Raw genomic sequence first — 12138 nt, 5'->3', positions numbered from 1 at the left:
GCATCATATTGACTCTTCTATTTTATTTATAATGACTATATTTAATATTTTTCACTTTTTATTGGATATATTCTTTACTTACATTTCAAATGTCATCACCTTTCCTCATTCAGCCACCACTGAAACCTCTAACCAATTGCTCCTCCCCTGCTTCTATAAGGGTGTTCCCCCACCCACCCACCCACCCACCCACTTCTGACTTGTGGGCCTCAAATTCCCCTACACTGGGGCATCCAGCCTTCACAGAACCATGAGTCTCTCCTTCCTCTGATGCTGAAAAAGGCAATGTTCTGTACATCTATATGCCTCTGGAGGCTTGGGCCCCTCCATGTGTACTCGCTGATTGGTAGTTTATTCCCCGGGAGCTCTGGGGCATCTGGTTTTTTTATATTGTTTTTCTTATGAGGCTGAAAACCCCTTCAGTTGTGTCAAAGTCCTTTCCATAACTCATTCTCTGACTTTGAGGCTACTCTGGTTTACAGGGCAAATTCCAACACAACCAAGACCACACAGAAAAATCTTGTCATTAAAAACAAACAACAACAAAAAAACCAAAGTCCAAATAAAAAGAAAGAAACAAACAAGAACCCCACTGCTACATATTGTGATTTTATATGTATTACATAAATTGCAATATTTTTAAAAATACAAAAGAATTTGCCTGTGTTTCTGAAAAAGCATGCATGCAACAAAGAAGAAAGGTTGCACCCACCCTGGAATGTCTCCTCAATCTGAAGGAAGAACTGGGGAAACAAATGAAGCAAAGCATGTAAACAAACAAACTCCCTCAAATCCTGAGAAGAAACTCTACAGAGAGAAGACAGTGCACAGCAGCCACACAGTGTCTGAGCCTTTCCCACAGCTCTTGGAATGTCCAGCTACAACTCTGCCTCTGAGAGTTTATGATCTGGATAGCTAAAGGGGCAGGCTGTATGCTCAGGGACAAGGGACACGGCATATTCTTCTAAGGCTCCCATCTCTCCACTGTTCACATATGCAGCCTTCTGTATGAAGACCTGACTTACAGAAAAGCATTGGTCAAAGACAACCAACCACCATCAAGGAGCCTACCTACATAGTTTCAACCATAGGCAGTTGGAAGTCATTGAGTATTTTTTTTTCCAAGGGTGACTCCATTACCTACATCTGCTGTTTGAAGGGGCCCAGATTCTGCAGTGTTTATGAATCTCGTCAGTAAAGCTCTAAAGACACAAGCCCCATCTCTTCCAGAAGAATACTACATAATTATGTAGCTGAATGTCAAGGAAGCTCCAGATGGGTCTGACACTCTTCACGCGGTATCTCTGCTCCAGCTCTTACTCTTAGATGCTGAACTACACAAATATTTCCTTTCCTCATCATTCATGTAATCAGGCAAGGCCCAATATGTGGTGTAACAAGTCACACGGTACTGAAATGTGTTTATTTGCATCTACCAAAGAACAATTAGAGAGAGATTATGAATCAGAAAAAGGAGCCAGGTGATGGGCAGGCCCTTTCTGGAAAGCTTCTGTTTTCATAAAATTTCCCATTGACTACTTACTCCCACACCCATACTTCTAACTTTACTGAGGCTATAAAATGTTTTGTGATTTCAGCCCAGCCAGAGCCAACATGAAGACAGCCACAGTCTTGTTTCTGGTGGCGCTGATCACTGTTGGGATGAACATTACCTGTGCTCTCTCTTCTCCCAAAAGTAAGTGTGTGTTAAGGGCATCCAAGCTGCAAAGGAAGGGGAATCTTCAAAGACCCCTGGACCTGAGCATGAAGTATTACAGGGAAAGTCATGTAACATCGGCTTAGATCAAACTCACTCTCTTTGGCCTATAAGAGTGATCACTTTGCAGTCCTTATCTTTCTCAGAGTCAGAGGCTGGAGAGTAGTCTGAGAGAGGCTGACATAGAGATCAGGGCAGCTGCCCTAGTCTGTAGATGGGCCTTGCATTTGGGACTTGTGGGAGCACTTGCTCAGAGATGAGCCATGGGTCTAGTGTGATGAGAGAGGTTTGGCTGCCATCAGAGATTTCATTGCATCTTCTGAGGTGTAAAGAAGAAGCTGTCATGGTTGATGTTTGCTTCTACTGAGACTGCATAGCCTGTTTGGGGTGTGGGGAACACTCTCCCAAGGGCCAGAATCAACAGTTGGGCTTAAGGCAAGACTGGAGCTGGTGAGGCTGGGGGAAGAGCCCTGGGGTGTAAAGGAGGATGTAGAGCAGGCTGGTCTCCTGCAGGAGATGAGCCTTCAGATCTCTAGCATCAATTCCCAACCTTGTTTTCTGTCTGCCTCAGGCTCTATAACCACCATTGTGTATTTCAGAATTAGAAAAACCTGGAGCATGTCCCAAGACTTCCCCAAGAATTAGTGGCATTTGTATTGAAATGTGTTCAGGAGATGAATCATGCCCTGGCAAAATGAAATGTTGTAGCTATGGCTGTCGTCATATCTGCATAGTTCCTGTCTTTAAAGTGAGTGTAGTCCTGTGTTTTACTTTTCTATTGTAATAGGACTCCATGACCAAGGCAACTTATAGAAGAAAGTTTATTGGGTCTTACAATTTCAGAAAGTGAGTCCATGTCCCTGGTGGTGGGGAGCATGGAGGCAGGCAGGCAGGCATGGCACCTGAGCATTATTGCCTGCTGCCTTACATCTTGAGAAGCAATCCTGAGACAGCAGAGGGTAAGCTAACCGGGAAGGATACTGGCCTCTGAAACCTCTTAGCCTGTCCCCTGTGATACAAGTCCTCCAACACATCCATACCTCCCAATATATTTCCCCAAAGTTTGAAAAACTGTGAACTGACTATTCAGATATATAAAGCTAGAAGAACCATTATCACCCATACTACAACACCCTGTCAAGGTATGTCCAAGGGACTGAGTCAGTTTCCATGGCACTTTCTTTGGACAGTCCTATGTTCTTTATACACTGGCTGCACACAAGTGGCTGGATGTGTGCAAGAGAAAAGGACTGGAAGATGAAAGAAGGACAGCAGGTTACATGACCTGTACACTCTACACTGCAAAGACAGGTCCACCATGACTAAAGTTACAAAAGCAACCACAACATAGTCCCACATCATCATAAACTGGGCTATCTCACTCTTCTCTCCCTCAGCCAAAGAGGTATGACTCTCTCGGGACAAAAAGTGTTCCTGGGAAGGAGAAGACAATGAAGTTAATGGGAACATTCATTTACTGAACACCTTAAAGTCAGGCAGGCATGTGTTTCAATGAAGATTCAAAGGTCAATGTTACTAGACTGTAGAAACAGTCTGAGTGAAACAAACTGAGCTCTGCATCAGTTTCTACTATGTTCTAATAGTGATGACTAGCTGTTTCAGGGAAGATGTCAGTATGGAGAACAGAAGGAGAAGCTAAATTTGGGACACACAAAGCCAACCAGACAAGGGAGTCAGGTTCAGAAATGGGGAAAGTGTGCATCCTAGTTGGGAGTTGAGGGATTTATTGTTCCAAATAAATGTGGTATCTGGGTCAGAGATTTTAAAACAAGCTGTCATCCAATCAGTAATGAGTTGTCAAGCAAAGAGTGAGGGCTGAACAACAGGAGGTTTCTTAGCAGAGGAAATGTCACGATCAAATCTGTATTGCAGATGTCTGACAACCATGTGGAAGATGGATTCGATCTTCATCAGCATGACTGATAGCCAACCCCAGAAGATTTCTTCTCAATCCACAGAGCCCATTCTTGTCTCGTCCCTTGCCCCAGAATTGCATCCTTGGAAAAGGAAGATCTATCTTGTGGTGACAACTTCCTAATGTATTTGTGTCCGAAATAAACTATCCTTAACATTCTTCTTGTACAATTCTTATTTTTCACATCCTATTGACACTTCTGATTAACAGAGCCATCCCTGCAGCCTCCCATGAACACTGAGCCCTCAGGATCCCAGCATTCCCAGGACAAGGTCCTCCTGGGTAATTCCTCTTCTCCTGCTTTGTTCATATGTAGCAACAAGACAATGGACATAGGAATATTTACTGGGAACATTCTTGTATATAAGTCTAGTCAAGCAAACAAAATGAACTGATTATGTCTCATAAAGCAAGTCTCCTGGAGCTGCATTTATTTAGTGGATGATGATGCAGAAGCAGGTATGGCTCAGGAGTTCCCCATTGTAAAGCAATACAACATCCTGCAACAGTGGATGTCAAACTCCTGAGGCACAAGCATGATCTTTGGGGAATGGGTTCTTCTTAGCATGAGTTAGAAGGCTGGGGAGCTGCCTCAGTGGTTAATAGCACATACTGCTCTTCCAGAGAACCTCAGCAGAGATGCCAGTATCCACTTGAGATGGCTCAGAACTTCCAATTGCTCCAGGTCCAGGTGTGATCTAACAGCTCTGATCTTCTCAGAATCCTGCATTCAGTGCAGGTATAACAACCCACCTCACCACACACAAACATAATCTGAAAGAATGTAAACATTTAAGAGGCATACATTAGAATCTCCAACTTCTGTCTATATTGAGAGTGAGAACTCAACTGAAAGAACTCCAGAAACTTTGGTCCATTCTTGTCCTCCAAGGTCAGCAGTGACATCTGTGAGTTGCTTTTGTTCTTCCCTGGTCTTCCTGGATGAGGTGTAAGCCATGTTCAGGTTTCATGTCTGCTTCTTTCCAAATTGTTGGCGTTTATAAAGGATGCTGCAGAGGATCAGCGAAAAAAGGCAAACTCTTCCTGTTCAGAGCAAAAGAGGCAGGCTCTCTGCTGGGGACAAGAGACTCTGCATGTTCTCCTAGGGCTCCTATCCCTCCACCGCTCACATATGCAGCCTTCTGTATGAAGACCTGACTTACAGAAAAACATTGGTCAAAGACAACCCACCATCATATTAGAGTCTGACTCTTTATTTTCTTTTTTTTTCCTTTTTTTATTGGATATTTTATTTACATTTCAGATGCCATCCCCTTTCCCCATTTCCCCTCCCTAGAAAACCCCTATCCCATGCCCCCTTTTCCTTTTTGCTTTTATACAATTTTTTAAATGTTAATCAAAGGCTTTATAAGTTTGGTATTGCTCAATCAGAAGTGTAACCCAACTGACTCTAATCAGTTTGAAGTCTCTGAGTATCCACCTCTTCCCCGAGTGACTACATTGCCTATTTTGCATGTAAGAGGGGCTCAGATTCCACAGTGTTTAGGTATCATCTATAAAGCCCCAAAAGATACAACCACCATCTCTCTCAGAAACATGCTACATCTTTATGTAACTGGATGTCCAGGAAGCTGCAGATGCACCCTGACTCTCTTTACTGAGAGTCTCTGCTTCAGCTCATACCCTGAGATGCTGATATACACAGAAATAGATACTTCCCTGTTTAAGTATGAGATCATAACTCATACAAGAGCCAAGCAGTGATGTAAGGAGGAACACAGTGCTAAACTGTGTTCTTGACTTTTTCCTGGTTATTATTTGAACCAACTAAGGAACAATACTCTAATTGTAACGAGAGACAAGTCAGATATAAAATATAAAAAGAGCCAAGTTCTCAGCATGCACCACTGGAAAGCTCTTTTTTCTATATTTCCTACTTGACTGCCCCCTCCCACACCCATGCTTCTACTTTTACTGAGGGTATAAATTGCTTTGTGAGTTCAGCCCAGCCAGAGCCAACATGAAGACAGCCACAGTCTTGGTTCTGGTAGCTTTGATTTCTATGAAGATGAATATCGCCTGGGCTCTGCCTAATTCCAAAAGTAAGTGTGTTAAGGGGATCCAAGCTGAAAGCAGAGAGGGCTCAAAACCCACTAGAACCTGGGCATGAGCTAGCACAGGGGAATGCCACATGCCAACTGCTTGGATCAAACTCGCTCCCTTTAGGTGATAATAGTGATCACTCTGCATTTCTTGTCGAGAGAGAGAGAGAGAGAGAGGGACAGACGGACAGACAGACAGACGGACAGACAGAGACAGATAGAGACAGATACACAGAGACAAACAGACAGACACAAACAGAGAGAGAAAGAAACAGAGACAGACAGACAGACACAGAGAGAGAAAGAGACAGAAACAGACAGAGACAGAAAGAGGGAGGGAAATGTATCTGACAGAAGCTGGGATAGAGAGATCAGGGCAGTTCCCCTAGTTTGGAGATGTGCTTTGCATATGGGGCTTGTGGAAGCACTTGCTCAGAGATGAATCATGGGCCTAGTGTGATGAGAGAGGTGTGGCTGTCATTAGAGATTTTATGGCATCTTTTAGGTATAAAGACAGGCTGTGATGGTGGAAGGTTCTTTCTCCTGAGACTGCATAGGCTGTGGAGGGAGAACCCTCTTCCAAGGGCCTGAATCAACAGCTGTGCTCAAGAGCAAGACTGGAGCTGGGGAAGCTGAGGGAAGAGCCTCGGGTGGATTAAAGGAACTGAAATAAGCTAGTCTCCAGCAGGTGATGAGCCTTTAGGTCTCTAGGATCAATTCTCAACCTTGTTTTTCTGGCTGCTTCAGGCTCCACAAATACCATTCTATGTTTCAGCGTTAGAAAAACCTGGAGCTTGTCCTAAGCTGCCCCCAAACAGTTTTGGAACTTGTGATGAACGATGCTCAGGAGATGAATCGTGCTCTGGCAAAATGAAGTGCTGTAGCAATGGCTGTGGTCATGCCTGCAAGCCCCCTGTCTTTTAAGTGAGTACAGTCCTATTCTTACTTTTCTATTGTTGTGATAGGACACCCTGACCAAGGCAACTTATAGAAGAAAGTTCATTGGGTCCTTACAGGTTCAGAGAGTGAGTCCATGACCCTCATGTTGGAGAGCATGGCAGCAGGCAGGCAGGCATGGCACCTGAGCATTGCCTGCAGGCTTACATCTTGAGAAATAATCCTGAGACAGCAGAGAGTGAGATAACTGGGAAGGATACTGGACTCTGAAACCTCCTACCCTGTCCCCTGTGATACAAATCCTCCTATAAATCCATACCTCCCAACATATTTCCTCAAAGTTCCAAAAATTGTGAACTAATGATTCAAATAGATAAGGCTAGAAGGAACATTATCATCCATACTACAATACCCTGTCAAGATATGTCCAAGGGACTGAGTCAGTTTCCAGGGGACTTTTCTTGGACAGTCCTATGTTCTTTGTCCCTTGACTGCACACAAGTGGCTGGATGTATGCAAGAGAAAGGAATTGGAAGAAGATTGAAGAGAGACACCAGGTTACATGATCTGTGTCCTCTACACTGCAAAGACAGGTCTACCATAAATAAACTGACACAAGCCACAATGACTTAGACCCACATGGTCATAAACTGGGCTATCTCACTCTTCTCTCCCTCAGCCAAAGAAGTATGACTCTCTCAGGACAACAAGTGTTCCTGGGAGGGAGAAGACAACGAAGTTAATGGGAACATTCACTTACTGAACACCTTAAAGTCAGGCAGGCATGTGTTTCAATGGAGATTCAAAGGTCAATGTTACTAGACTGTAGAAACAGTCTGAGTGTCAGTGTGAGCTCTGCACCAGTTTCTAGTATGTTCTAACAGTGGTGACTAGCTTTGTCTGGGAAGATGTCAGAGTGGAGATCAACTAGGAGAAGCTAGAGTTAGGACACACAAAGCCAACCAGACAAGGGAGGCAGGATCAGATGGTTGGGGAAATGTGGCCCTCCTTGAAAATTTGGAACATGATTAAAACAGAAAACTACAGTGTCTTGGTGGGAGACTCTACAACAAGCCCACGTCTAATCAGCAATGAGCTAACCAGCAGAGATTGAGGGCTGAACCACTAGAGGTTTGTAAACAAAAGAAATGTCATGATCAAATCTGTATTGTAGATGTCTTAAAGCCATGTGGAAGATGGATTCGGTCTTTATAAGCATGACTGATGTCCAGCCCCAGAAGATTTCTTCTGAATCCACAGAGCCCATGCTTGCCTTCTCCCTAGACCTAGAATTGCATCCTCTGGAGAGAAAGATCTATACTGTGGTGACAGTTTCCTAATGTGTTTGTGTCTAAAATAAACTGTTCTTAGCATTCTTTTTGCTGACATGTTCTTCTTATTTGTGTATCTTATTGACTATTCTTTATGAGAACCATCCCTGCAGCCTCCAGAGAATCCATGAACAGAGACAGATCCCTTAGGATCTCAGCACATCAGAGACAAGGTCCTCCTAAGTAATTCCCCTGCCATGTCTGTATCTACAGACAAGACAGAGAACACGACAATTTTCTGGGGGACATTCTTGAACATTGGTCTTATCAAGTAATCAAAACGAACTGAGCATGTCTCAGAGCAGGATTGCTGGAGTGCATTTGTTTACTGGTTTATGACACAGGAGGTACAGGAAGGGCTGAGCAACTCTATAGTCTAAGGCAATACAACATCCTGCATGACTAGATAGTTAATTCAGGAGTGCAGCCATGACCTTTGGTGTATGGGTTCTTCTTAGCATGAGTTAAGAGGCTGGGGAACTGGACATGTGGGTTCTTTTGAGCATGAGGTAAGAGGCTGGAGAGCTGGACCAGTGGTTAATACTTCATGCTGCTCTTCTAGATGACCTGAGTCCAGTTCTTAGCATCCATATAAGATGGCTCAGAACTTCTCTTAACTCCAGCTCCGGGAGGATCTGATAGCTATAACCTTCTGAGTCACCTGTACCTATTCCCACCCCAACACAAAAAACATAATTTAAAATAATTTTTAAAAAGTTTAAGAAGCATGAATTAGAAACAGCAGTTCCTGTATACATTGGGAGTTAGAAGGTAACTAAAATATCTTTAGGAATTTGGGGCCAGTTTCTATGCATCAAGCTCAGCACTGGTGTCTGGAGTGCTTAGGCCTTCCCCTGACCTTACTGAATGGCATGCAAGCCATGTCCAGGTTTGGTTGTCTGGTTCTTTCAGCACTGTTTAGGGAGGATCACTGCAAAGGATCAATGATCAAAAAAGCAACCCTGTTTTCCCAGGGGAGAATCTCACCAGGAAACATTTAGTGTCTGTTGTCTTCCTAGATCCCTTAACTTTGTTGAAGTTTGGTGTCCTCTTTCTGACTCTATCAGAACACTCCTCCTATGTCTCACCAGGCTTACCTTCTGACTTAAAGTCCTGTGTTCCCTTCTATGTAGTTCCCTCTAGAATGTTTGTTCTGTCTCATTCTCTCTGATTCACTAGGCCCATTTCCTCCAGAAGACTTGGTAAATGTAGAGCTAGCTTTTATGTCAGTTCTGATTCCCAAGTGTCTTTCATCCTTCCCGAGTTCATATTTCCTCCTGAGAGCTCACCTCCTATGTGTCTTCATATGCTAAATCCCAGCTCCTTACTTGTGCCTTCCTAGTGATTTTTTTATGGGATCAGGTGGGACATCCCACCCAACAGAGTAGGATAACCCATCATAGGGAGGGCTATTATAATCTCAACTTGTCAACTTCTTTCAGTTTGGCTTCAACCAGACCAGCAAGCTGGATATACATTAAGAAAACTTGGAGTTGGTTCATGTGGTTGGGGCTTGCCTTCCCAGTTGCAAACCTGGACAGACAGACAGCAGGCCAGTTCAGAATCTCCAGGCAAGGACACCTTTACAAGGGGAGCCACGGCTCCACTCCTGAAGCACCCCACTGACTCGGTCTCCCCACCCCAGCTTGTCTAAGCTCGTTTTTCTTAAGGTCATTGGTTTTGAACTCAAATGACAGTTATGAGATATGGTCCCAGAAACATCTAGTTAAGCATTTGAGTACTAGACTGTAAGATAACTGAGTTGGCACACAAAACTGAGTGCATCCTTTCTTCAATAGCAGTCACCCTTGGGTGCTATATTGACTTCAGTGTTGGGTAATGGGGAGGTGAGAACTGGAAGAAGTTCCTTAGAGATGGTAGACCAGCCTCCATCTATCATACGCCTTTCTAGCTAACTGCAATATTTCATCATCCTGACACCATACAAGACTGGTTCTGTTGGTGTCTTCCAGCAGCAATCTCCTTGGGACAAGGTAGGGCAAGAGAGAGCAGAGCACAATCCAAAAGCCTTCCTCCAGTCTAGTGTCTCTCTGTCGTCCCAATCCCCTTCTGCTACAAGTCAAACATCTACTACTCCCTTGCAAACACAATACATCAGAGTTTCTCAAGGGTCTCAGCATCTTTCTATTTGTTGCAAAAGTTTCCAGAGATATGCAAAGAAGCTAAGAGTCACCTCATGGAGCAAAGAAGGACAAGACCATCAATTGGGCTTTCAGTCAGACCTCAAAATGCTCAATACTAGCTTCTGAGAATGAAAAGAGCAGTTCCACGGTAGCCAGAGAGTTTTCCTCTATTATAAAATCCCTCCTATGGGGGGATGTGCTCACTGCTTGGCTTGTGTGTAAGAGGCTTGCCTTGGACATTGATTGAACAGTAAGTGCTCAGTTCAGAGGTGTTGCTTGCCATTTGCTTGGCCCAGCACATGGAGGCTCAAGGATCACAAATCTGGCTATGTAACAAATTCTCATTCCCCAAAATAAAATGTATCTGGGCCATGGTATTTCTGGAATTTCCAACCCCAAGAAGCCCATATTTAAAAAAAACACACACAATCCAGTTATTATAATTATAGGCTACATGTCTAGATTGGGCAAATCTAATACTATACTAACTTACTCCCCAGCTAATTGAAGTTTCTCCTGGCCACGTAGTTCTGGTCCATCATGGCTTCCTCCTCTTTCTCCTCTTCTTTAGTCCTTTCTCTTTCCCCTCTCATCTTTTTCTGCTTTTATATATGTCCACACTCTCAAACCTCAAGCCCCACCTTTCCCTTCCACTGCCCAATCATAGGCTCTAGCCTTTATTGACCAGTTAAAATGGGGAGAAGGTTCACATGAGATTACCTGAATATGTGATGGTCTGCTCATCAGGGGTAACCACTCTTGGGGGAGCAGAATTAACATCAGAATTCAAGCAGCATCAGGACAACCTACACAACACCATGGTGGCACACGTCACTAGTGCCAGCACATGGGAGGCAGTGTCAGACGGATCTCTGTGAGTTCAAAGCCAGCCTGGTCTCCAGAGTGAGTTCTAGGTCAGGCAAGGCTGCACAGAGAAACCCTGTCTACAAAAACAAACAAAAAACAAAAACCCTAAATAAATAAATCAGCATAAACAAATAAATACATAAATATGTCCCTTTGTCCCAGTGGACTAAGGAGAGAATGGGTAGCATTCAGTTTGCTCATACTTTCATCCTGCTGTCAGGAGTTACCATCTCACACTGATGAGTCTACCTCTGTCCTTATCCTAACATGCATATCATGAACATCTCTCAGAATGGTCCAAGAACAAGGCCAGCTCATGTCATTGGCTTCTCAGGTCCATCGGCTCATTACCAAGCAACCTGTGGCTTGAGCCTATCGCTTTCTTTCCAGATGCTGCCAAACATTCAAGACTCTCCAAGGACCACAATGACATTCATTCTCATCAAGCCTTGCTTTGTTTGTCACTGTGCTCTTGGCAGAAAGGGCTTAAGAAAGACAATATTACTGTCTCCAAGAGAGTTCAGAAACCCTGGGGCTGTTGGGCTAAAGAACACAGTGAACTGCTTCCTAAAGTTCTCTTTTGTCTGTCTCTAACCTGGACATGCTGTACTTTTCCCACTGCCTCATCCAGTTCATGCAAATATAGCAGTCAGGTGGCTCTGCCAAGTATGCTGTGGACTTGAGTGAGTTCAGAGCAACAGCGAACAGACTCACCCTGAGAGGAAAGAAAATGCCTTAAAGATGAGCAGAGCCCAGCAATGGAACCTTGTTGCAAAGGGGGAGGAGGCAGATCAGGAGGATTCTGTACCCTGTGTTATCCTGGCCTCCATGGATTAAGTCTGTAAGGCCATGGAATAAAACAGCAACAACAATAACAACAACAACAAACCCTGAAAATAAGTTTTCCTTCAATACTGTAAAAGAGTTCTAGAGATCAAGTTGCCCCTGAATTCTCTGCCCAGCTTCTGGCCCATACTACTCCCAGCCCAAGCATCAAGCTGCGTAATTGGAAACAATAGATGCCTAGCTGGGAATTTTGATTTATTATGAATTATATACACAATCAAAAACCTGTGAATGAAGTTAGGGGAGGAAGAGCATAAGAGACCTCTTTATATTGTCTTCAAGTTACTTTTCTATAAATCTAAAAATTGTTACAGGTAAAAAACCTTTATACAAACGC

The 12138-nt window shown here is 43.8% G+C and overlaps 2 protein-coding genes across 2 annotated transcripts; both read left to right on the top strand.

The window, feature by feature from the left end:
• Nucleotides 1-1614: 1614 nt before the first annotated feature.
• LOC117710250 (WAP four-disulfide core domain protein 18-like) lies at nucleotides 1615-3661 on the top strand. Its single transcript, XM_034505004.1, has 3 exons — nucleotides 1615-1696; nucleotides 2317-2465; nucleotides 3611-3661. The coding sequence occupies exons 1-3, from the start codon at nucleotides 1615-1617 to the stop codon at nucleotides 3659-3661; spliced, it is 282 nt and encodes a 93-aa protein (XP_034360895.1).
• A 1889-nt stretch (nucleotides 3662-5550) lies between these two features.
• LOC117711777 (WAP four-disulfide core domain protein 18-like) lies at nucleotides 5551-7989 on the top strand. Its single transcript, XM_076936152.1, has 3 exons — nucleotides 5551-5716; nucleotides 6492-6640; nucleotides 7788-7989. The coding sequence occupies exons 1-2, from the start codon at nucleotides 5635-5637 to the stop codon at nucleotides 6638-6640; spliced, it is 231 nt and encodes a 76-aa protein (XP_076792267.1). The 5' UTR covers nucleotides 5551-5634; the 3' UTR covers nucleotides 7788-7989.
• The last annotated feature ends 4149 nt before the right edge of the window (nucleotides 7990-12138 follow it).

Source organism: Arvicanthis niloticus, chromosome 6 (genome assembly GCF_011762505.2).
Source record: "Arvicanthis niloticus isolate mArvNil1 chromosome 6, mArvNil1.pat.X, whole genome shotgun sequence".
In the NCBI taxonomy this organism is placed as follows: domain Eukaryota; kingdom Metazoa; phylum Chordata; class Mammalia; order Rodentia; family Muridae; genus Arvicanthis; species Arvicanthis niloticus.
This window is presented reverse-complemented; position numbering and strand designations above follow the sequence as displayed.